The following is a 26804-nucleotide window of genomic DNA, read 5'->3' on the forward strand; positions in this document are numbered from 1 at the left end:
AAATATATATATTAGTCCGAACAAACATTTATCAGTTATTTATATAAAGTATATTGAATTAATAAGCAAGTGAATAAAACACAAATTGATTAATATTTTTTTTAATTTAACCTACTTGACAAGGATGATTGTTAATAGTTTCTTTACGATCTGATCGCCAACCTAAAAATCCCGATTTGCTTCTACATGTATAATAAACACAGACAAATACATACCAAATAAGCATACATGTATTGATAACCAATAAAAATAGTAAAATATGAACTATGTAGACAGAAAAAAAGACAACAATTGATTAACAGAAATATTTTAATCGAAAAACTATATCAAGAAGAAGAAGTAACGAACAATAGTCAAAATTTAGGCAACTAAAAATTATTGAACATAGATGATTGTTATTTATTAGATGATGAAATAGCAATATGGAAATCATTACAAGCAGTATATTGGGAAATGCTGAACTAGTGAAGAAATAATTCAATTAGTTAATTTATCCAAATAGGTAACTACCATTTCATATACAAACTCAGTAAAGCTTGTTTTGTAACAGTTAAAAATGTTGCTCATATCTACATTGAAGGATCTAAATGAAATAATATTCAGAATTTTGATTTTATAATTTTAAATAAAATTTTTTTTAAGTCAATGAAGCACAAGTCCTTATAAAGTTGCATAATTATATGCTTGCGTCTTATTTCTTTTTTAGCTAATAATCACTACAGTAGTCAAGATAGATTCATCCAACCAGAATACACGGTTTGCTTATTTAACCACATGAATCATAGTAGATAATTAAGAAAATTTATAATGAATATATTTAGTGTAATTGTCTAAACAATGATTTTACACATACTAAACTATTTCTATTCATCTATCGATACCATTTTAGATTAAATGAATTGTCGTCTGTATCAAACCACGCAGACAAATTTTTAAAAAAAACATTGCATGATATACATTCTGAAATCCTTTGTGTAGTTCACTATCCGAATACGGGTTAACGAACTTATATATCACATATCCGGTTACTTATGGGAACACAACATTAAAAAGTGATGAGGGAACTTAATTATGAACAACAGGACCTCTAGTGCTGTTAGAGGTATGAGGTCGTTTTTCATTTCTCGATCTCTTAAACAATGAAACAATATTTCTTCTTGGTGGACCTGAAGAAAAATTGGATTAGTTCTGGTCGTACTGACGTGGTGGTGTGACTACGGAGTGTAAAAGAAACTGCTTGAGATCGATCACATGCAGCCTTTCTGTGAGAAGTTTGTGATATGGTAGCTCTACACTTTAAAAACCCTTACCAACAAGGATGGAAATTCGTGTATAGGTGGCGTGCAAAATTTTTAAGACTGACCTTTTCCAACTTCTTTCCTCTGTTGTGAGAAAGCAACATCATTGCAAATGCTAGTTGCGTAAGGAAAACAACTTACAGCAATCATACCTCAGTATAGGCAGCAGCATGACCTCACCCTAGTCTTACCGTGCCCCAACTAATCCGACTGATATTATAGGGCCTAAAGGAAATATTGTTCCAGCCAATATAACTCGATCAGGTCATTACGATGGGCCGGTCTAACTACCACTTCAAGCTAACAGCTATAGTCGGGTCTCACATGGCATCTGACTGACTGGTTACTTAGAAAAACTCGTGAAATGTTGTAAATATTTGAAGCTTCCGGACATTTTTGAACAGTTTTCATTTTAAAACAAATTGGTCGGTAACTTAATCATTGTATAAATCGATCGGTCTAAATGATAGAGCTGCAAGAATTTCGTAGAGATTGACGATACACCTTGCTAACCAATAAGAATGAACAACAAGCTTAGATTCTATGCTTTGCTTACAGCAAAACATACCCAGCACTACTTCTGCAAGATGGTTATAAGTGTAATGTTTTGAGGGTTTTCCTTGATGTGTTTTCAAATACATTTAGTGGTTCTGTTCACTTAATTATCCATTACATATATATATATATATATATATATATATATATATATAACCATACAAATTGATTTTATTTTGGGTTTTTATAAGCAATGGTTAGCGATTTCGGATAACATGGCTTAGCATCATTTGGAATGGAATAGGTGCATTCACTCTTTGTGTTCCCTCAGATCTTAAGCTTCTAAATTGTCTTATTATTTTTTAATGCACAAACCCATATTTTCTCGAATCTTCTATGTTTAATCTTTTTTACTTTTACTAATACTGTTACTACTTTTATCACTCTAGAGTATGGAAGTTTGCAATAAAATCGATGAGTAACAAGTTATTAAGAAGTTGACTTTGAATGAAATTTTAAAAGAAACAGGATGATCCAAATCAAATAATAACAACTAATAGTACCACAATGGATTCTATATTCATCCCGAACTAATAGTCAGTAAATATTTTCAACTAAATATTTTACTGGATTTGTGGATATTTTCTGTTAAAGATGTTGACTGTGATGTCACACTGACTGTGTACAGAACATCCATATGGACACACCCATATAATTAAAACAAGGATATCTTAAATAAGTAGTCAATTGCAACAGAAACTGTTAGTCAGTCGATAATTTTATTGCAGAAAGGAAATATAATAGTAGTACTTTTTGTATGACCAAGGGAACTCACTTCTCAAACTCTATTTTATCTGTATCCAAATATGTAACGAAGATAGGTTGAGTTAATTTGTTTGCAATGGTACTTTCTGAAGGTTCACGTACAAAGAGCTGGGCAGCAGCAGTAGCTGCAGCACCTGCACCACTCCCAGCACCTGGTGTATTATCCACCCCATCAGGCCGATTAAGTAAATTCACATTATGCCGATAAATAGTTCGATCAGTGTGATTTACTTCATCCATATATGCTCCAGATTCTAGATAAACAGGAAAAAGTAAAATGATAACATAGTTTCTTGGATGTGTACACTTATTTCTATTTTACAAGACCTTCAACAATACAAGTGAAAAGATTACATAACTCAATACATCATTTAAACTCAGCTGTGACCATAAAATACTGAGTTAAATGTTTTATAGCATTCAAAAACATATTTTTCTAGACAAAAAAACGTATTTGCATAAAATGTCTTAATTTCTTGGTGGATCAACATATTCTTTTCAGGAGTAAACGTGGCGATACTTCTATCAAGAAAATTTATATACAGAGTGAATATAGTTGTGATTTTAATATCTGTTAATATTTCGGTCACTATTACACTGACAGACAATCTGTGACTAATTTTTATTAACTTGATCAACTGTTTAACAAATCTCTTTTCACAAAATAATACTACTAATTTGTTAACAGCGAAGTTAATAATGAGAAAGTTGAAATAGGTAACTGGTAACATCGTTTACATGTTTTAAGCACATTTAAGATACACTCTTTTGATAATTACTCAAAAATATAAAACATAAAAATTGCTCTCTATCCAAATAAAGAGATAGATCTATTTGATCTCAAAATTGAATATTCGACATAGGAAACAATTATTTTAAAAGAGTGAACGACAGACATTAATTTATAAAGCTTACTGGAACTAATACGTAACATATGAAAATAATTGATATCATACCTCCAGCTCTAAACATATAGCTCAGATGACCGCGAACCCATGATGCTGAGCCATTAAATCCAAGTAAATTCGTATCAATTCTAACATTTGATCCACATTTCCATACCCGACAAACATCACTTGGGCACATACGCGATACAAGTGGTACTAAAACGAGTTCAGAAAACATATTGACAAGACGCTTTATAAATAAATAGATTTCAGACTCCAAGTAGAATTTGAAGAAAAAACAACTTCAGATAAATGTACGTTTAGTAAGATATAACTCACATATTTTGAAAAAAGGAACTCATTTAGTCTTTTAAAAACCTCGCTAATAAAGTAAGCATCATGCCAACGTTTACCGAGTTGAGTATGACAAGGTTAGCAGTAAACTGGATTTCTAATGTAACTCATCTCACCAAGAGCAGCTTTATGACCTGGGTTTCGAAATACACATTTTGGGAGACAGTTAGAGATACTACTTGGTTTGAAACTGTGATTTAATGGTTGAAAGTAGTATCTTAATCACTAAGTCACATGATGATAAGTTCAGAAGTCGAGTAACAATTATATTCATTGCAAATAATAAACCGAAAACTGAACAATAAAAAACAAGTTTGTATAAAAGACCTTTGGCTACATCTCTTGTGTAAAAATCGCTAACTAAAGCAGATTCTAATACAAGGCCTATTTTTATGACAAAATACTAATATCTCAAAATAAGTGAAACCAGTGCTGATTTTGGCTGTTATTTGGTAGATCAATAGCGCCAATATTTAAGATTAGAAACAATTTAACGTTAAGATATTTGTATGTAAATGTGATTATTCAGTCATAATTTTCAAAAGGTTACTTGTAAGAGTACATGTACCGAAGTAGGAAAAAATCTGTCAAATTAATCTCAATATTACAGATACCTATTAATAACATGTGCAACTTCATTTACTGAGTTACATTTTACAACAAATAGTTTTCTTAGAAATATTATGATTTCATCAAGCCTATAAAGGATTGCTATTGAAACGTTATTGATAAGCCGATACATATGTTTACAATACAAAGTACCTCAACGGTTTCGCCGAAATTCATAATGTAATGAGAATATAATAACTTACACCAACTAGTGAACTCCCATTTCATTTCAATATAAAAATCGGGGGTTTCTCTGAGCTTCTGAAGCAAATCTGCAACTATAACAGCCTGGTGACGAACAATTTGAGCGTCTCTATGAACCAAGATTAGTTTAACAAGTTCAGGGTCCCCTGTTGCAATGGCCTCCTGTGCAGCTAAATTTTTATAGATAAAATCAAACTTCGAAACAAATACCTGTCCAGAATTTACTAGTAGAAACGCAAGCGTTTGCACCATGGCGGAGTAAAACTCGTGCAGACTCTAAATGATCAAGTACAATGCATAACATCAATGGGGTTCTTCCATGAGGATCCAGTTTCTCTATATCATGCTAGTGAAAATGAATTTCGTTAAATTACGCATATCTGTACCTTTTTTTGGTGAAGTAGTTCATCCAAAGCCATATAATCATTATTCCAAACATGGTAATGCAGGGGATATAATACTTTTGGATCTTCCGTCGTCATTTTGTATTGTAAGAATTAACTAAAAAGAGAGTAGCATCAAAAACTTTACGATTGAAGAAGGGTTGTTGGTGGTACTCGAATATATTACTCAGGATCAAATGCTCAAGTTCTAAAAATGTAGGGTTACAAACATGCTTATCAGATTCAACTCTTTGAGTGAAACTACCCATAAGCAAACGCAAACACGGAAAAATATGGGTATAAAAGTGACTTCGCAATCGGTAATTATCAAAGGTGTTCACTAAACACATGAAAATAGTGGAAGTAACTGCTAAGGATAAGCATGATTAAGAAGTTAAGAACTTCAAAAATTACTAGATTTTTGTCGTAAATTTAATCACTGAACTCCTATCTTAAATATCACTTGAACTTCATCAGTCAGTTAGTCAGAACGAAGAAACTGGTACGTATTTACACCAGCTCAAGTTCCATATTCCATCAGTACAGCAAGATAAGATTGTTAGTCCAATTCCCAGGGTAGCAGAGGTAGTAACAGTTTCAATGGTAATCGAAAAGATTAGGCATCAAAGATCTGGTTCAAGAAATATAAATTGGCGAGATGGAGAAAAATTACGAGAACTTTAGAGGTCTAGAATTTGCAGGAAGACAAAGAACAAATGTACCTGTGCCATTGCAAACGATTTCGAGCCATTTCATTAAAAGTCTTTAGCCATTGGTTAAGTTAGTCATGCGGACTCCAATCAAGTAGTTTACACCCGTTTACATGGCTCAGTCCAATTATCATGTAAGGTCAGTGAAATGTCATTGAACCCTAGCTAAATCATTCAGCAGTTGGGTCACTAAATGTCGAACAGATCATCGATCCCAGTCAAGGTCAAGGACAATCAACGCGCATCAGTTAATCATACGCCATGGATTGGCCCATGCGGCAGTGGTTCTACTTTTGCTTGTGTTACGTCTCGCCGATTGAACGCTATATTCGCTTCCCTAGGCTAGTTCCGTAACCCCCGAGCTAGAACTACTCAGCGACTTGAAGACCAGAGAAAAGGCACAAAGTGTGAGGGAAGCACTTTACTACAGGGTTCATTTATGTACAGAAAATCTAGGGATTTTATAGTAATTTAAGAGTCCTTGAGTTTTTACTGAAAGTTCTAGAATACTGCTAAACATAGTAGCAGTGTATAAATCAGCCAATCAGGATCTCCACATGTGACTTTTCCATTTTCATTATTTTAGTAACATAACTTCACATAACTTCTAATTAATCGCTGATTGGTTGAAATGCTCCTTGATGACCCATGAGCTTGTCATGTCGCTTGCGAGAAAATTACAGGGTCATCCCAACATCTTGTATCTACTTTAACTAATATATTCTTGTAATAACGTCCTTTGTGTTGTACAGTCTTCAGAGCATCCATGGTCCCTTGATACGTCGATGGGGCAATCCACGTAAGGTGATGATCGCGAGGTGTGACTTCGAAGATAGCTTGTTCGTTACACCGTTCCCGTCTAACTCGAGTAGATCTCCAATCATTCGACATAGATCATCAACGTTGATGGTCTACAATCAATAACTCCATGGACTAATGCCACGTTTTGGTTTGGCCGACCATACCTTTCTTTCAGCCTACTATTACATCACACAACATAGCCTATCGAGGTAGACGATGGTTGAGGATATCTAATAAACGTCCCAAACGCTTCAGTTGATAAACATTTACTGTTGATTTGCTATCCTTATAAAATATCCTATTCCTAACTCAGCTATCGCTTACTCAGTGGTCCCAAAATACACGATGCTCCTAAGTCGCCTATGATCGAAAACTAGTAACCAACGAATGCTCTTTGTTCTTAATAGCTATATTTCACGGCCACAAAGAACAGAGTGAACTATTGAACAATATACCATTCATTTGTCTGGCAGTCGAACATCTCGCCTACGCCACAAGTGATGGAATTTGAGAAATACTAATCGAGCTTTCTTGAGACAACAATCTATCAATGCCGATAAGACCCTTACGAGAAGTGAAGCGATTGACAAGCCCAAATACTTAACTCCCTATCATGAATTCAGGCGATGACGCAAGCCGATCCTGAAGAAACATTTTACATCCAGAGAGAGAAAATCAAATCCCAAACATGCCTGCATTGCTACTGAAGGTGGTCAGAAGATTATATTTTGTCAGCGTTTCATTAAAAGAACTATATCATCTGTGTATTCTAAGTCAGCAAATAACTCTCTCGATAGAGCATCAGTCAGTCAGCTACAATGTAGGACCAGGCACATACATGCATCGGTCCAAGTTGCCATACCTCATTAGCACAACAAGATGAACACCGAATTCATAGTAGTTAATTTAACGGTGGTGATATATAAAAGAAAGACTGCATATACGGATATAGTACAGGAAGATATAAAGCAATTTTAATCTCATAGTTTAAAGGAAGACAGAGAGTGTATACACCTACGCCAAGGTGATCGATTCTGAGCCATGTCACCTAGTCTCCAACCATTGGTTACGATAGTCACGCAAACCTCAACCAAGTAGTCTGCATCTACCAACATGGCTCAGACTAGAAGTTAGTGACTTCAAGCACTGATGTCATGTTTTAGCATGTTCGCCTCTAACTCTCTTCCAACCATCCCCAATACTAGTCAGCATTGCGCGTCGTGGTAATCGGTGTTCAGACATACGTAACAGGGGGCCCAACCATCTCAGTTGATGAAGATTCACAACCTCATCAACTGAAGAGCATAGACTCCTGAAAAGTAAGACCATGAAAGTGTTATCTCTAAAAGCATGTCAACGACAAAGTTAAACAAGAATGGAGAGAGTGGACAGCCCTGACGAACACCACTTGAGGTAATCAATTCTGATGACAGTTCTCCATAAGCTCTAACTCGACCAGTTATGTTCGAGTAGAGAGCCTTTATAAAGTTAACGTACTTCTTTGGTACTCCTTTCAGTGACAAACACTGCCAAAGAACCTCACGATCAACGGAGTCAAATGCCGCCTTAAGGTCAAGAAATACTACTATTGTGGGACGTCTGAATGTATGTCCATGTTCTAGGACCTGACGGTGAATCAATATCTGGTCTATGCAACCACGTCCAGGTCGAAAACCAGCCTGGTTTTCTCTAGTCTGCTCTTCACGAGCTTTGGTTAGGCGCCTAAGTATTATTGAAGCTAATATTTTGGACACTATATTGGTCAAACTGATCCCTCTGTGATTGTCACAAGAAGACTTTTGTCCTTTCTTATAGACTGACACAATCAGTGATTTGGACCAGTCAGATGGGATGACGTCTAGTTCCCAGATTCTACCTAAGACCTCAGTCAATCTCGCCGCTAGTACTGGACCACCATCCTTAAAAATCTCAGGGTAAACCTGTCAGGGCCTGCTGCTCTCCCTCGCTTCAGATTTCCTATAGCTTTTTGAACCTCGTAAGGAGTTGGTGGACTTACATTAACTTGTCATTCAAGTCGACTGGGGATCGTGGGAAACCGAAGTGTGACTGAAGGCCAGTTGAACTGATCCCTAAAGTGTTCTGCCCATCGATCCAATCTCCTGGATTGAAATTGAATAATGTGTCCATCTGTTTCCGAGATAGTTTCGCTGACAGTTGGGTTCCTAATACCAGTTTCTTTAACAAGCCTGAACAGTTGTCTGCTGTTGCCTATTGCCGCTGCCTTTTCCATCTCTCTTGCTTTCGCTACCCACCACTGTTCACGATCATTGCGTAGGCTTCTTATTAGCCTGCGCTTAATCTGACTCCGCCCTTCTTTATGTCCAGAGCCAGATGGGATGAGTTTTCGAGCATCTATCGGTGCGGTAGACGCTGCTGAGACCCAGTGTTTTCCCTAACGTTATGGTTTACCGTACTGGCAGGTATCACTGCTGTTTCACAGCTTTTCGGATGTCATTCTACGCTGCCTCGGGGTGGGCACAACTTACATGGTTGACTAACTGTTTTTCTAGTTGTTCCTGAAATATATTCTTAGCTTGACTATCATTAAGCAGAACCCTAAGAGGTTTCCTTGCAGCGTCTTTTCTACGTTCAGTAAGACGCAGAGAGACACGTGCTCGCACTAGAGCATGATCTGAATGTAAACATGTGCTCCAGAATGAGCGACAGTCTTCTATCGAGCCCATCCACCGGAGGCTGATAGCGATGTGATTTAGATGCTCCCTACGTTGGGACGAATTCGTGGGATATGCACCTTGGAGGTTTCATGTTGAAATAATTGAAATATCCACACCACATTTTGTCTCCTAAATGTACATACAAAGCTTGAGGTCGTATGACTATGTGAAAGTTTACGACTAACTCCAGCGTTGACACAGATCTAAGTTGCAACTACTTTTACCAGTGTTTCTTATATTCAGAACCAAATTCATAGATTAAGCTTTCATGTCAAGATATGACTAAGTTCTCAGTTTCAATCAAAGAAAGTTATCCCGCAAAAAACTCAGCTTTTTGTTTATGTCGTCTTTACTGGAATTTAGGATGGCATATAAATGCCTGCCATTGGTCATAAAAAGCAGATTTGGTGCATGTATCATCCACATTAGCTATACGCTGACAACATACATTAACAACCATACTAAACAGGAATTTTGTAAATAAGTATATATGATCAATAGTAGCTCCTTAGAAACCGCGCCATTAGTATATTATCGATGAATCTGCCGGTAATGGTTAATAAATGAACATATTTTTACATAAAGCAGTCATGTCACAGGTGGCTCAGGGCAGATAGTATTGGTTGAATGAAAAATTAGTGGAAGCCCATCTGGATTCAACTGGTCTTAGTCTTAGGATTTAATTCAAGCATCTGCACACTGAAACCACATTAGCTTATTAATGGGATGAACACAAAGTATAAGGAATACATAACCCTTGAACCTCGACTCACTCTTGCCACTGGATCAAAAAAATATCAACGTGAATAATATTTTTCCTTCGAATGCAAGCTTATGAGTTTGCTTTTCTTTGCAATTTACAGTCACGTCGTCTTAAAAAAACAAGTCTCAAAGACACACCATAAAGATCTACTCACGTTATTTGCTACGTAAAATGGTCGACTACAGTAGAATGCTTAAATGCTCTATGGTTATCCATATCATAAATATTAAACAGCATATTCTACTCAATTTATATAAATGTAATTAGATTTTGCAATAACCAGCATATTTTACTTACAAGGTACTGCGATATCGAAATCACTACAAAGAGTTGCAATGGAACTTATATTTGAAGGGTCTACTCTAACTTACTAGTAAATGTAACAAAAAACAGAACAGCAAAACATACCTGTTGGAAAACCTTTTCAAACTAAAGTTACAAGGCGGTTGATGAAATAGATGCAGTTAAACAAAAGCTGTATTTACGGTCATTTCAGCTTAATCTGTCTGAAGGATTGCTATTCAGCCGCCTTTTTGAAAACGTCAGTTAAATTTCATACGTTTCTTTCACGTACTGATAAGTAATATAGGCAAACCGAATAAAGTTAAAATATTGTCATAATAATACAATATTCCGGATCAAATAAATGAAGACATATCTCAATCAAACATTTTAATCCGCATATACTTGTTTTCGCCATACACACATAAACTGACAATGATTAGAGCATTCATCACTGGGGACATTATTTTAGGGTCACATCCAAGACATGATAGGGACTATGACTATAACTTAGACAACTCACCTCTAGAAGTATCCCAATTCGGAAAAAAGATTTGGGAGTGCTTATACCACAAAGTTTGAAGTCTTACGCTTACCGTGACAAAAATACCTTTCCACAAAACTTTGCACTGGTAACATTGAAGCGCATATTTGGCCAGTTCGACGGAAGAACTTCCCATATAATCTCCAACAGTTTTATTCGTCCCAAATAAGAGCACGGAAATATAGTATTTCCTCCCTCACTCCAAAAGGATAAGGACAGTCTCGAACGTATCCAACGGCGAGCCACGAAATCGGTCCGGGGGTACAAATTGAAGCCTTATGAAGAGCTCCTGCAATCACTAAACCTTTACTCATTAGAGTACAACCGTCTTACAGGTGGCCTTCTGGTGACTCACAGCATCTTAAATACTTCTGGACATCCCCTTAAACACCTACCTAAGTTCAGCTCCAACACAAACCTAAAATTTAACACCCAGAAACTAGAGACAGGACACAGCAGAACGGACTGTGGACACAACTTCTACTCCTTAAGAGTTGTCAAATGCTGGAATTCGCCGCCAACTGAGCTAGTACAAGCGACTTCGTAGGAGTCCTTTAAGAGAAACCCTGACATATCTTTAAAGACTAAGGATAGCATCTTACTATGATTTACCTATTTTCTTCTCTTCTATCGATAATATACCTAGGTTCCTGCCTGGAGGTATTGGTGATCCACTGCTACTATGATTGTGTCAGTATTTTCTTTCATATGAAGCTGAAATAATGAAGCAGCCGTACAGCAAGAATTCAAGCAAACACATTGTCAATCGTATTAACTTAGAAACGATGACTTAAATATCATTCTCCTAAGGACATTTCCCCGAAAATACTGCACGTGTAATTACTACGTAATGATTCTATTTAGATTATGAATGAATGTTGGTAGAAATTTTGCGTACATCAGTTCAAAATATAAAGCAGATTTGCTTTGTAAAGATAGCGCTATCAAACTTTTCTGGAAACTGAAATGATGTTACAAAATTAAGGTGGAGCAGATTGTAAGAGCTATTGAAAATATCTTGGTTGACTGTGATTACTGTCTCTCACAAGTTACTCCTCAACACAATGTATCTTCCTAAAATGTATTTTTTACAGTTCTCATAAGTTGTCTTAGCAATTTCACAGGGAGCAATTTCCATTCCTTGCAACTGCTAACAAGCTATGACCAAACATGTCTCGATATACCGACAGATTTTCAAACATATCCCCGAACCCTTTCATTTATGTCTTCGGGGTTGACTGAGTTTGTAATCTTCGATTATAAAGATGATGTCAAACTCCGATTTCCTGTGGCATCTATAACTCTTTCTAACAATATAAGCACATACCTGACGAAGGGAAGCTTCAAGATGGACAGAATAATAAATAAGGGCATGCAGTAATTTATCACTTCACTATTTAGTATCGATCTATACATATCCTGTGATATTCCTCATTTGCTTATTGTTATTCATTTTGTTTTTGACATTATTTTTTCGTCAAGTCGGTCATTGTTTAGTTTGTCCTTCTTGCTCTTCCTTCTTTATACTTAGTTTTTTCTCTTCAAATACTCGCTTTGACGGTTTCAATGGGCTGGATACAACAAAAGTGTAATCCACGTTGTACATTTACAGTGTGATGTGTTTTCGATGTAAGCTGATTAGTCACTCCATTCCCGTCCATCTTGATTAGGTCCACATAGATCGCCTACATTAGCGATATACAGTAGCAAACTATTTAAGTGCCCCAAGCTCTATATGTATGTATCTATTTGCATCCTTCAGTAAGGTCAACCCAGTAGAGATAGATTTCGCCGAAAAGTTATGTAATCGGTTACTATCCTGTTAGTGTGCTCAGTAAAAACTTCGTAGGTTAGTGTACAAGTTTTCAGCCTTGTTCATTGGAATAAACTAGCTGCTTTTCCGATCTTTAACTTTGTGTATGTTTCTTAGTGCCCGGTACCCGCTTTGGTCTTATTGCTTTGGCGAAATTCTATGTCTATTCCAGGCCCTCGTTTTTGCCAGAAACAGATGCTCACCTAACTGAATTACTGAGCACGTCATATTTTCCGGATTATGTATCATTATCAGAACCTTTAAAAATGTTTTAGTGAATAATTTCTTTTACAGCTGCTCATCGCTAACCAAATAGGGTTTTCTGTTATTCTTTAATGGATGTAGATGCCATTTATAATATAAACTCCACTGAATAAGCTATAGAAGCATACTATCCACAAATAATACTTAGTTTTCATTCCAATAAGCAGTTGCAGTTGATTCAAAATACGACAAACCATATACAAAGTTTATTTTCAAAGGTTCACAATGAACAGCCAGATTAAAATAGGAGTGAAGAAAGTGAGAGCAACTTTTTTAAAACAATCTTGAAAATATTTCGTTTCTGAATTCCAGTGGTCAGTGCAATGATACGTGATTGGGCTACTTCAATACCAATAGACCAGAAGTAGCCGATCTCTGTTTTATTCTTGAATTATGTGGAGGCCTTATACTTCTCTTTGTAAAGAACTTGCTGACATTCACCTTAAATACCATCAGCTAGACCTTTGTTGTTTCATAAAAGCTATGTTGAAAACCATCGTTACCTTGATGTTTATCAGCTGCTTTCAACCAGCAACCAGCAAAACCCCATTGAACTAACTCAGACTCCTCTTATTGGTTCTTTTCACTCCATATGACCAGTGATCTGGAATCCTTCAATGACATCAACACTTGGAGGCCGATGAACTGATTAATTTACAGTAGCTTTTAAGAAATGTATTGGATGTGCTAGATGGCAGTATGACATATGAAACATAAACTGTTTACAGACTGTGATCCGATATTTTATTTTAATATGTTTTAATAACTCTCAATAAATTCTTATTTTCACTGAAACTGTTGAGCATACTCAGTAGGCTTATGTAAAAAATCATGAAAAATTTTGACGACAAACGAAAAGGTTTCTTTCATCACCACACGGTGACTTTATGAAACTAAGTAAAACTACCAATAACCTTAATCCAACAAGCATAAAGAAATCCTCTCTCTCTGTATATATATATATATGGGATTTGTGGGTGGTTGTCCGCTCACATCTAAATGTTTAAAATATAAAAATCCAGCTACATTTCGCATTTGGCTTTTTTAATACCCCCGTTGCTTTAACGGGGTTAGAATCATCACGCACTAAATTAAATAAGACATCAATCATGCATCCACTTTGGAATCCGATGTCTCACCTCAACAGCGATGCAAAATGTCAACTGTTTAATTAATGCTGTAAGTCTTAAATCCATAAAATAAGAGAGTCCATTGAAATGTTGTTATGTCATTGAAATATAATACTATTCACCTAATTTATAAATAGAACAGTCTCATATAGATGCTTTCAAATATTTTTAAAATGTGTGGATCACCAACGAATGGGACACCTAGAAAGTGATCGGGGGCCTACTCGAGTTTGGCGGGAATAGGGTGATCGACCAGCCCACGTCGAAGTCATATCTCATGGCTAATACAAAACGCGGATTACCCTTTCATCGTATCCAAGTACTATGGTTACTTTGATGACTGTGCAAGATATGATAACTAAGGAATAGAATAGAATACAGTAATATCTTGAAACTCTACATCTGTGTACACAATTTTTTCTGCTTGTTCTATTTTGATATCATTGGCAAAAAAACGTTAAACAAACAAACAAAAACTAGTGAATAAAAAATCAAAAAGGAAAGTCAGTTTATTCTTCATCCGTCTTAATTTATAGGAATCTGGGTTCAATCATTTCTTACATCATCATCATCATTACATTATCAAGTTTTGTTTATATTCATAAATTGTACAATAATATCTTGTCTATTATAATCAAAATAAATCACTTAAAGTTGTTTTAAAAAGCTAATTCAAAATAACAAATATATATATTTTTTAAAAGTTAATTATTCATCATCTATTCACATTATCTTCCCCCTAAAAGAAAGACATTGTTTTATTGTATTGTTGGTATTCTTATAAATTGAATATTGAAATAATCGAATTGAATAATTAAAAATTAATAAACAATAAGAATAATATTGGTAGTAAGTTTATGATTTTAATTTTTTATAATGAATTACAGCATCAGCTACATTTAGTCCTAATTCAACTAATTCAACAATACATACAAATGTTAATCCAATCCATATACTTAATAAACCACCAATTTGACTAAATAATGAAGTTAATGAGACAACAGCTTTTTCTTCAACACGTTCTAAATCAAAATTTGGTCGTGATATTATAATAGATAAAAAATTTTGTTCAAATATTTGTGTTTGCATAAGCATTTTTATTGCTTCTTGTAAACGACCTTCTTTAGTCAAATTAGCAATTATTTCATATGGTTGTAATGGTTTACGAATTTCTTCCATACGTTCATTAAATATACTTAATGTTTCATTATTTGTTGACTTTAAACGTGAATAACCGGATAATTCCATTTCTTTTATAAACTAAAAAACAAAAATTTAATAAATTTTAGTTAGAATAAACTGAAGCAATAAATGTGATATAGGTAGAGTAACATGTTAGTTAAAAAGCAATCCTTGGTCAACGGTAATGTACAGTTATCTGTTTTATGGGTTTAATTGATGTTGAACATATCGTACATCAGTACATCAGTACATTATATATTGTTGTTTCATGAGGAAACGTGAATATAGAATAACCAGAGTAAGGTTATAATGAATTTTCTCTTACTCAGTTATCTAATATTAATGATAATAATCAGAATTATGCAATGTCTACAGAATGTATATAAGTAAGGATGAAATGTAATGCTTGTTTTAACAAGTGATTTATCGTTTTGCTCTCTAACAGTGATTCATTAAGAAGGTTTTTATCAATATGTAAGCAGTTAATACAACTTAAGAATAAAATGATTTCCTTGAGTAGTATTTATTCAGTTAATCTCAGTTATTTTACGATTTCCTAATATTATTTTTGTAATGAACGATGATATGACGACGGATAATTGGATCGAACAATCTAGTTTTAATTGTTTGAAGAGTAAAAGACCTGTAAATTGATTTCCTTCAACTGCGCATATAGATTGATCGCGTCACTTTTTGTGTTATTATTCTGTGCATACGTATATCAGTTTAATGCGTAAAAATACCTATTCTTTCGGTTAATGCACTTATCTTTGACTTCAAATCATTGAGGATGGAGGGGTTAGTCAATAATTTGTCTTCTTGAATAGTCATCACTCAGACATACCTCGTATCATTGGATATCATCTATCGGTTGGCGTCACGTTCTTTTGTTTCGACGACCAGAAATTGCGTTCAAAAAATCATTAAAACTGTAATTCTTAAAACATGAAAATTACTAATTATATGGTACTGCAAATATGGATTTTTTTCTTCTTTTGAATGTTTAAACTAAGTTCACAGATAACTGTAAAAGTATTTTCTTTAGTAATATTAAGTTGATCGTACACATAACCTATATTATTCCCTGTAAGGTTTTCCAAGACATTTTAATTTTCCCTTAAAAATAGAAATGACAGTATTTAGCTCTAGAAAATCGAAAGATTTATTTATAATTCGTAATGCTTGCTTCACAATTAATTAAATTAAAAGTTGGATGAAGGCTCAGAGCTCTGGCGCGAGACTGGTAGGTCCTGGGTTCGAATCTCGCAAGGCGGGATCGTGGATGCGCACTGCTGAGGAGTTCCATAATAGGACGAAACGGCCGTACAGTGCTTCCAGGTTTTCCTTGGTGGTTTAGCTTCAATTGACTCATGATCTCAACTCTATAATTTAAAAGTGTTTCTACCTGGAAAATTTTATCCTTTCTTTTGACCTTTGATTTATTTTTACCATTTGATGGTTTTCGGTATCGTTTTGCTAATTCTTCTTTAATATTATAATTCGTTGTCAGCAAAGCAAAGCTTATCTCGTCCAAAATATGTATCATTCTTAGCCTATTAGCTTAACATTTCATCATTAGTTATATACATTCTGTAGACATTGCATAATTCTGATTATTATCATTAATATTAGATAACCGAGTAAGAGAAAATTCATTATTGCTTTACACCGGTTATTCTATATTCACGTTTCCTCATGAAATATATATATATAAGTTGTATGATCTACTCAATGGATTTCTTATTTACAATATCTGAATGCTGCTCAAAAAATCGTTTGCTTTACCACATAAATAATTAAGATATTTTCAAAGACATCCAATTTGCTGAAAAACTTAAACTTTAAACTATTTGAGTTATTATGTGAATTCATGAGTCGATTCAAGCCAGACTACCACTGAAAACCTAGGAGCATCGGACGGCCTTTTCGTCCTAGCATGAGAATCTTCAGCAGCGCGCATCCACGATTCCACACACTAGACTCGAACCCAGGAGTTTAGGCCTGCAGATCTACAGTTTAAGCGTTCTTGAGCGAGACCAAAGGTCCTCGGTTTAAATCACACATGTGGGATCGTGGATGCGCACTGCTGAGGACTCCTATACGTGGACGAAATGGCCGTCCACTGCTCCTAGGTTTTCAGTGGTGGTCTAGCTTAAATTGACTCATGAATTCAAGTATTAAATTACTACAATCTCCACAATCCCCGATTCTGTAATAATAATCATGTTCTCACTAATGAATGGCTTCAATTTGTATTTCCAGGAGTTCTAGTGAGAAGCCATGACCATCGGAGTCCGTTGTGAGGCAGATACTTACCGAAGACAATAGAAGATGGTCGCATAATATCGTAGATTGACTGTTGTTAAACACTGACATCTTTGCATGCCGGTCCAGTGGTCTGGAGTTTTAGCATTCGCTAGCGAGACAGAAAGTCCTAAGCTCGATTCCAGAATAAGAGGTGGTCTGTTAGCATTGCTGAGGGGTCCCATGCGAAGACGAAACGGCCGTCCAGTGCTTTCAGGTTCATAATGGTGGCCCAATGTTGATCGGTTCATGATTTCAGTGAAATTCAATAATCTCCATATGCTTATACTGATAATATCGATTTTGTGAATTATCTGATCTACCAGAAATCAGAGGTGATACTTATTTATAAGTCTTGATAATTATGATAAAATCTAATTATTTCATAAGTACTGCAACACATATAACTAAGAAAAAAACCAAATTGACATAAATGTTATATGAAGACAACTGCCAGTCAAAGTATACATAAGAAGAGAAATATTTTAATTTCAGCTGCATGGGGTTATCGTCGATAGTCTATAATCTAACGACAGTATCTATGTTGATTGAATTACTGCCGTTCCCAGATATTATTGTTAAAGAAAATAAGATTGTGGGCAAAAAATGTTAATTTATGTAACCAAAGACGCATTTGAGTTTTCCTTGACTTTAAATGCTAGGGTTTTCTTCTGTTGCTACTTTGCACGCATGTGAGTTATTTTACACGTAAACGGAAGCACTACACAATTTTTTACCATTGAATGATCGGTTTTGGTATAGGTTTAATGAATTAAAACTGTATATGTATCTTTAATTATAGGTGGTAAATCAGTAGGTAACATTTACTAACAGAACATTTTTATTGACAGTAGTAATTGAAGTTAAGATATATTAAACTAACAGGTTTGTTATGGAACGAAAGAAACATTTTTGATTATATACTACTAAATGATAACAATAAGCTTGATGTACTGACTATCTGAAACTTACTTTCGTAACAAACCATGTTAGAAATGTTTTGGTTGGCCATTGAGCAGCTGTTATACTAGGTTTGTATGTGTATCGAACACAGGCTGGCCTACAGCCTATTTGATAACTATCCATGGCTGTTCCAGTTTTTTCTGCACATTCTGCAAATCGAGCGTAAGTGGAAACTGCTTCATTATTAAAATATAACTGTTTGGATTCATTAAAATTATCTAACATTTGATAAGTTGCTGGAAGTTTGAATGCTTGACATTTTCTTAAATCTTTTCCAAGTAAATGTGTTGGAATTGGTAAATGTTGTGTTAAACACTGACAATTTGAAGCGACCTTTTCTTGCACCATATGTGCATGACATGCTTCTTCACTAAAAGTATAGTTAACATTATTAAATGATATAAACTGTGGTGTATTTTTACTGCATCTACCATGAGGTGGTTCCATCATAGACCATTCATATACCGTAAATCGTATATCAGTCATAGTTCCTGGCATTAAATTTACACCTTCTTCAGCTACACGAGGATACGAAGCACCAGGATGTAAAAGCAGTCTTGCACCAGTTAACTGACTTGCCATGACTCTTTCCTAGTGTTTAAGGGGAAAAGAAAAATTTACACTGTTTTTATTAAAAAATAGTTCTCCTTGGTAATCAATATTTGTAATCAATATTGAAATCTGGCAAACAGTCGGAAGTAACTTAGTTCTGGTTATGAACATTTGTGTCGTGTCTAATACATAACCTTTGAATAAAAAGATGAGTAGTTTACAACGGATTCGAAGATCTGAAAGCCATCTTTTCTATATGTATTCATTATGATAGTCACAATTCTCTTTGTTCACTTGTTAAACCAAATTTTCATTTGGAATATATTAGCTGTGTATAAAGTTTGACTGTCCTTCAGCAGTTGTCACTCCATATAGGCAGTTCTTCTTAACTGGTCTTCATGAACGACTTGCTTTCAAAGTAACAACATAATTTTGGATTTAAAAAATGAATTTTGAAACAACAGCAACTAGTTTGTTTGAAACACGACAGAAATTAAAACATTTTGACTCATTGAAAGTGATCAATGAACAGTCCGATTCGACCATAACTGTAAAATAAATTCTAGTCCGAAATCCAATAAGTTTTTGTCAATGACATTTGATAATTTGCATGTTATCAAGGGATTAAACTGTAATTTTAGAGTATGAAAATTAAATTAGGAGTCAGTAGAAGTGTACCTGTATGCTATTTACCAGATCTGAGGCCTCTTTTTCAGATCTTCTGTTTGTTCTTGGCCATTCATTTAATCATAATGAAACAATTGTTCTTTCCATTCAGATGATCAGTGATTTGTTAGCTACTCTAATTAAATTCAAGCTATTATCCAGTCATTTATAATATTCACAAGAAAGAAATCATTGACAGTATTCTGGACAGTATAAAGTTTGTAGGCTTTTATTTCTTAGATCAGTAAGTTATGTGTTACTGCTCTTTGGAAATGGTAGCAACAGTTTTAAGATTAAGTAAAATGAATAAAACTCCCTTTGCTGGAATATATTAACCTAAAACATACCGCAATAACTGTCTACAGTTATGTTTTATTATTATAATCTGGATACTTTTGAAACTGTTATTGACAACTATGAAACCAATAAATTGATGCAAATTATAAAAGTTACTTATAATAATTGCAAATTGATTTAGGAAGAAGCTTTTGTTCGCCTCTAGTCCAAGTATTATCATTCCTTAGTCATCAAAACAATTTGATATAACTAAGTCTATGAATTTGCTATTATACATTGATAGTTATACATTAGTAATTGAAAATGGTAATTAAAATGAATTACAGGTTGAATTTATTAGATCATGATAAACGAAGGATGTAATTTTGTTGATTAGGTTCTATTTTTTCAACGAAACGTAACATACATTGAATAAAGTACAATATAGTAAGTTAATTAAAATAAATCTGAGTTTGTTTTAATTCATAAAAACTGATTGTATTAAAAGTGAATTAGTGAAATAATACTGGAAACTATTTGAAAGTATAAAAAAATCTATTAAATACAAATTGATGTTAATGTACTGGAATACTTCTGAATCCAGCAATAATAGCGGTAATAGGGTGGGCTCAGTTCATTTAGAAGTCATTACATGTGTTTTTCAATGTAGAGGGGTTGGTATATAACAAATCCACAATTAAATCTCCAAAATTTTTAAAACACAGTAAAAGAAGAAATTTTCATAGTACTGGATTTATTCTGTATTATATCTATTTCAGTTATCATAATAAATAAGACGTAGAATGGTTTTCTTGTCACATGTATCATTCTTACCTCTATGAACTAAGGGACTAGGTTTCAAGAACAATCATCTTAGTTACTTCACAATCTGTTAGTTGTTGAGAAGTTTTGCTTTTAAGTAAAATTTATTACTGAATGGTTATATAGGTTAATAATTATGATGCGCTAGCGATTTTTCAATGAATTTCAATAACTTTGTGACGCTAAAATTAATTTAATCCTTTCAATAAAATTATTTTAGCCATTAAAGGAAGTCATTACAAAAGAATATAAAACTGCTCGATAATTTGATTTACATCAACAAAAGAAAGAACCACCAATGACAATCAGTTGTTACAATATACTCGATGTTTAATCGAATATAACTGAGTCTTTATAGCAAATATCTACTTGGTTATTACCACATTTATATATCCAAAGTTTTCAAAACATCGGTCCCAGTTGATTTCAAATCATTCTTATCAAGTTCAGTTTAATTAATATTGTGTAACATTTTAACATATTTACAGTTTTTTTTCATGAATTATATGTGTCTCCAAAGTTGGTCTTTAAAAAGTAAGTATATAATCTCATCTTTGTAAATGTATTAGCTTTTGTAATATATTTGAGGCTATTGAATAATATCATTTGACAATTAATAACTATATTTGAAATCATGAGTCAATTGAAGCTAAACCACCAAGGAAAACCTGGAAGCACTGGACGGTCGTTTAGTCCTATTGTGGGACTTCTTAGAAGTGCACATCCACAATCCCGCCCCATTAGATTTGAAACCAGGACCTATCAGTCTCACGCGCGAGCGTTTAACCACTAGACCACTGATCCGGCATCCAACGGTGTTAATGTCTAACTTTAACCAATCCAAATTCCTAAAATCTCCACAAAACCCCGTTCTAATTAATAATTAATTGAGAACTTTCATTGTCTAGACCTTATTATGTAAGCAATTTATTGAAAACATTATATTAAGTCATGAAAAATTCATATAAATCTATTTGTTATCTTTTAACTCAATAACACTATTTCATTTGCTTAGATTATATACATATTAATATAACCGTTATATATATCTTTTCCTACTTAATATTCATACCTCATCTAATTAAAAAGAGCAAAGTAATTATAACGTTTTGTAAATATTTAACTATCTATCACTAATAAACAGATGGCTTCTTTTTTTGAAAGTGGTTGTTTCAATACATTGAGAGAAAAAAAATTATTATTATCCTACCGGGAAATTACAAACTCATTATTTTTGTGTAGTCATCTTTGATGATGATATTTGTTTCTTCCCTTAAGTTTTTCTTCTTTCTTTCAAATGTTTCTATTTATTCATATTTAATTCTTATTAAAAATTAAACTTTAAGCATATTTGTTTTTGGGAGAGAAGTTGGTAAACAATTTACTAATTATATATGGTTGAAATCATGAGTCAATTGAAGCTAGACCACCATGGAAAACCTGGAAGTACTGGATGGCCGTTTCATCCCAGTATGGGACTCCTCAGCAGTGCGTATCCACGATCTTGCCTCGCGAGATTCGAACCTAGGACCTAACAGTCTCGCGCGTGACCACTTGCTTACTATTTAGTCAATTTGTTCTGGTTTTATTCTTCTTTTTTTCATGGATAATCAACGAATTATAGATACAGTAATGAAACTAAATAGTTAATTGTGGTTGATTTCGTAATTCACAGTTATTCAGATTGATCTTATATGTATAGTCTAATTCTTAAGTTTTCGACTGAATTCTTAGAAACAACTTTGATTAAAACACCAAATAAATGTTCCGTTATTTGATAATTACTATTGAATTTTTCTCAGTTTTATTACCGTATAGGTTATTTGAAAGAATGCCTTGATATATTTTTTGGACTTAAGAGTTGATTATATTTTAAATCTTAATTTTCAAGGAATCTAAAATGAGGATTTCGGCATTCAGTTTGAGTTTTATTTTAGACGTGAACACTGAAATTCAGGAAAGTAATCTCCCATTGAAAGAAATATACTTTCGCAACTGTCCTTGCTAGTGACAACATAAAACGTTATTAAATTTTCTATTTTCAGTATCCATATTCAAATGGCATCTTAATAATCTAATTTGTTATAAACCAGTTTTGTATCAAATAAAAATGTGTTGTTAGTTATATAGTTTCGTAAAAATAAAGATCTGAAATATAGCCTCAGGATTCATGATATCATCCAGATGATGGAAATCGAGTTAGTAAGAATCTTTTGAATTCTGTAAGTCATATATTATAAGGCAACTTTATAGAATGTATGAACCTCGACTTCACAATAGCATTGCTAGTTATGTAGTTATATATATATATATGAGAAATTTAAATTTTCTGTGCTTTCCTCTACTTTAACTAATAAGTAACAAGTAACTAACTGCCAAGGTTTTATAAGTCATAAATAACCACGCAGATAAAACAAATATATGTTTTCTCCGATTAATTTTCTTGAACAATGATAAACAAAAACATTGAGTTTATGTTGATGCTACAAAGTAAGTAACACTAAGATTTCAAAACATAACTTCAAAATTAACGCCGCTTGATTTATATATTAGCATTTGTTTGTTTATCGTTTTGACGTCAAAACAGACGGTATCAAAGCATTTTTTTATCACTTGAGTCTACGGTATATTACAACTCTACTAACCCTAACTAAATAAATAAAGGTCTTAAATCTAGATCTACTGACAAAATAATTTACTTTTAGTTATCATTCAGTAGAATAAATAAAACTTAAAAACAACCGTTTGGATACAGCTTTATAATACTGTGTTTGTTTAAATACCACAGATATATATATATATATATATATATATATAACAAATTCATAGGATATCTCTAGATGACCAATGATTGTAAAAATAACACTTTTGACTTGGGAATCTTGCAATAATAGTAAACCTATTCTTGTTCAATCCTGTTAAATGATTGTGAATTCTTTGTTTTGTGTGTTATTTAAGTTTGGAACAATTTTCACAGTAAAGGTGCGTATATCAAAAATTAACATTAATTTTGAAAGGTTACTAATTAAACTTTATGAGTTCAATTTATGCTGATACAGAAGATGAATTCTTAATTTTTTATTCTTCCATAGAATGTTGGTTCAACATGAAGTATCCAGAAAACAGATAATTTTACTAATTAATTAACATATTTGAAAGTAATCAGTTAAACAGGAAAAGCTTTCAAAAGTCATTTAAAGAAGGTTATTAATGAATTGAACTAATCATAGATCTAACCGTATAGCTTGACTTTTCTAGTCATTAGTGTTCAAAGTTTGTTCTCAAATAAAAGAAAATAGTTTCCATTTTAATGCGTTATAAAAACGAGGAACTAATTGCGAACAGTCAACGGCAATTAATAAATCTCATTAGGGCATTAATTTTGGTACGAAATTACTAGATAATTTGGAAGTTTCATTTACAACAAATTTACACATCAGTCTACTTATCTATTAAGTTGTCACAGGAGTAGAAGTCCTATTTTATTCTATGCAATAAAGCTAACACAAATCAAATAGTAACCACTAGAAAGTAATGAGGTGATGTTTTATCTCTGACGTTATACGTTATGAGTAATTTTCAGGTTGAATTTGCTTTTTGTTTTATTAAAATGACATTTATTATTCTGTCGAAATCCTTTGAAACTCAAGTCATAAAATTAATTACCATTAAAGCTATTCTACAAATTAAGTTTGTCTACCTACACAAAGTGTATGCACAATTACATAACTAATAATTGAATTAATAATCTCTCAAATGAAGACCAATTAAATGAGTATTTTTTTCGGATCATTTTCTGAATGTCAAATAATTGCAATTCTTTATGATTTTAATAGTTGAATTCATGAGTCAATTTAAGCTAGACCACCACTTAAAACCTAGAAGCAGTGGACGGCCGTTTCGTCCTATTATGGTACTCCTCATCAGTGTGCACCCACGACCCCGCACGTGGAACTCAAACATAGGACCTTTGCGCTCGTGAACGCCTAACCTCCAGACAACAAAGCCGGCATCCAACGGTGTTAATGTCTAACTTCAGTCGACTCATGGTCTTATCCAGTCCTTCATCCATTGTCTGAGGGGGATAACTGTCTCCACCCGACACGGATTAAACTACACTGGGCACGGCTTCTTACTTGGACTCCAAGAAACCCATCTTGAGGCTAGTCACTTGTGAGCACATGATTATTATCAGAAAAGGGATTTGTGAAGTTTGTAGTAATTCTAATAGTTTAATTCTGTAGTCAATCTGAGCTGCACCATCATTGAAAACCTGGAAGCACTAGACGGCTCAGAGGTATATGGGTTAAGTAATCTCGCACGTGACCAAAGCTCTTGGGTTTGAATCCCGCGCACCGCTGAAGAGTCACATAATTGGAAGAAACGGCCGTCCAGTGTTTCTAGGTTTTCAGTGGTGGTCTAGCTTAAATTGACTCATGAATTCAACTAATTCAAATCACTACAATCTTCAAAAATCTCCTTTCTGATAATTCTATATAACCTGATCGGTATTTTTATTAACACCATATATAACTTCGACAAATTGTCACTAGCAATAAAGTATTGAGAAAGTGACCTTATAAAAGTGTCTTAATAGTATAACACAATAAAACAAGTTAAATGGTTGATAATTATACACTTTATACTGAGCTAATACTTATTAATGAAAACTACTTACTTGACAATCGAAACAATCAGTTTGTTCAATTAAATTATCCAAATAAACTACAAGTTCCATATTTAATGCTGTGTTTGTTTTATTTGGATTAATTGTATACGTGTAACAGTTATGAAATACACGGTCTTGTGTTTTAGTCCAATAACCTGATTTTTCACAGGCTGTACCTCTTGTTACACTACCTGTTTTGTATAAAATAAAACAACGTTTCACTATATCTTCTAATGTATGGCCTAAGTTATTTGCATCGACTAAATCTGGCAGATTAGCTAAATAGGTAGAAAAATCCCATAGCATGGTTAAATAACGACGATATTCCACTGGTACACTGATCATAAAACGTTTTAACATTTCGAAATACATATCTACTGGTAATACTTCAGCTTTCTTTAGTTTTCGTATATCACGTGTAGAAAATGGGCGTAGATTACATAATGTCACTGATGGAAATGGACGTGGTTGATCATAAAGTTTTTTTGGTTGATGAATTACATCAAATTCTAAATATTGATTAATAATAAATGTTAAACATGTGATACAACCAATAAAAAATGAAATTACAAAGATAAGCCACAAAAATCGGCGTTTTGAATCTTTAGTACTAACAATTCTTGGTACACCACGTAATGAAGTTGTTTCACAAAATTGTCTAAATTGACGTTTAATTTGTGTTAATAAAGATGGATTATATTCATTTGATAATGGTGACAATGATGTAGAAGTAAATTCATTTGAAGTTTTATTCAATTCATTATTAGAACATTGATCTAAATGTTTATTTTTCACTCGGTTATTATAATTTGATTTAGGCGCTTTAATATTTTTATGATTTGTTTTTACAGATTGAGGTTGAATTAGAGAGGATGAATGTGTACATTTCATATTTGTCAAATCGGTTAATTCATTTAGTACATTTGGTTGTCTTTCTTCTTGACATTGTGATTCAACTTCTTTAGTTTCATCATATTTGTCAAAATTAATTTCCATTTGTGTAGAAATCAATTTTTTTCAGATCCATCAAATCATAATAAAGTATCCTTGTGTAAAAGGAAATTAATATTAGTCCAGGACATTGTTTCAGTGTATTATTAAATATTCTTTTTTTGGATGGATACAAATTAATAACTTTATACGTCGTTCCACTTTTTAGACGGACATACTTCTGAAAAAGTGTAAAAATAGGTCACATAAATAGATTTCAGCCTATATGGAATTTAATTAATTAGGAAATATACTTTAAAACTAAAGGTGAATTATATGCTTAAGTGATTATATATAATGCAAATTAGCAGCTACTGAATAG

General features: G+C 33.5%; 2 protein-coding genes across 2 annotated transcripts in view; both read right to left on the reverse strand.

Moving 5' to 3' along the window:
• The window catches only part of Smp_093220 (hypothetical protein), a gene marked incomplete at both ends in the record, with an annotated part of 33347 nt that extends 28256 nt beyond the window's left edge, over positions 1-5091 (reverse strand). The window contains 6 exons of the mRNA XM_018793525.1: positions 116-182; positions 2629-2872; positions 3575-3721; positions 4672-4842; positions 4883-5018; positions 5059-5091. Of these exons, the coding sequence (XP_018648028.1) occupies positions 116-182; positions 2629-2872; positions 3575-3721; positions 4672-4842; positions 4883-5018; positions 5059-5091 (798 nt within the window). The remainder of the gene's footprint in view (positions 1-115; positions 183-2628; positions 2873-3574; positions 3722-4671; positions 4843-4882; positions 5019-5058) is intronic.
• Positions 5092-14913: 9822 nt separating this feature from the next.
• On the reverse strand, positions 14914-26488 carry Smp_093210 (putative amiloride-sensitive sodium channel; the record flags this gene model as incomplete). Its single annotated transcript, XM_018793526.1, has 3 exons — positions 14914-15276; positions 18517-19098; positions 25502-26488. The coding sequence occupies 3 exons, from the start codon at positions 26486-26488 to the stop codon at positions 14914-14916; spliced, it is 1932 nt and encodes a 643-aa protein (XP_018648029.1).
• Positions 26489-26804: the final 316 nt, after the last annotated feature.

Source organism: Schistosoma mansoni, chromosome 1 (genome assembly GCF_000237925.1).
Source record: "Schistosoma mansoni strain Puerto Rico chromosome 1, complete genome".
NCBI classification, from domain to species: domain Eukaryota; kingdom Metazoa; phylum Platyhelminthes; class Trematoda; order Strigeidida; family Schistosomatidae; genus Schistosoma; species Schistosoma mansoni.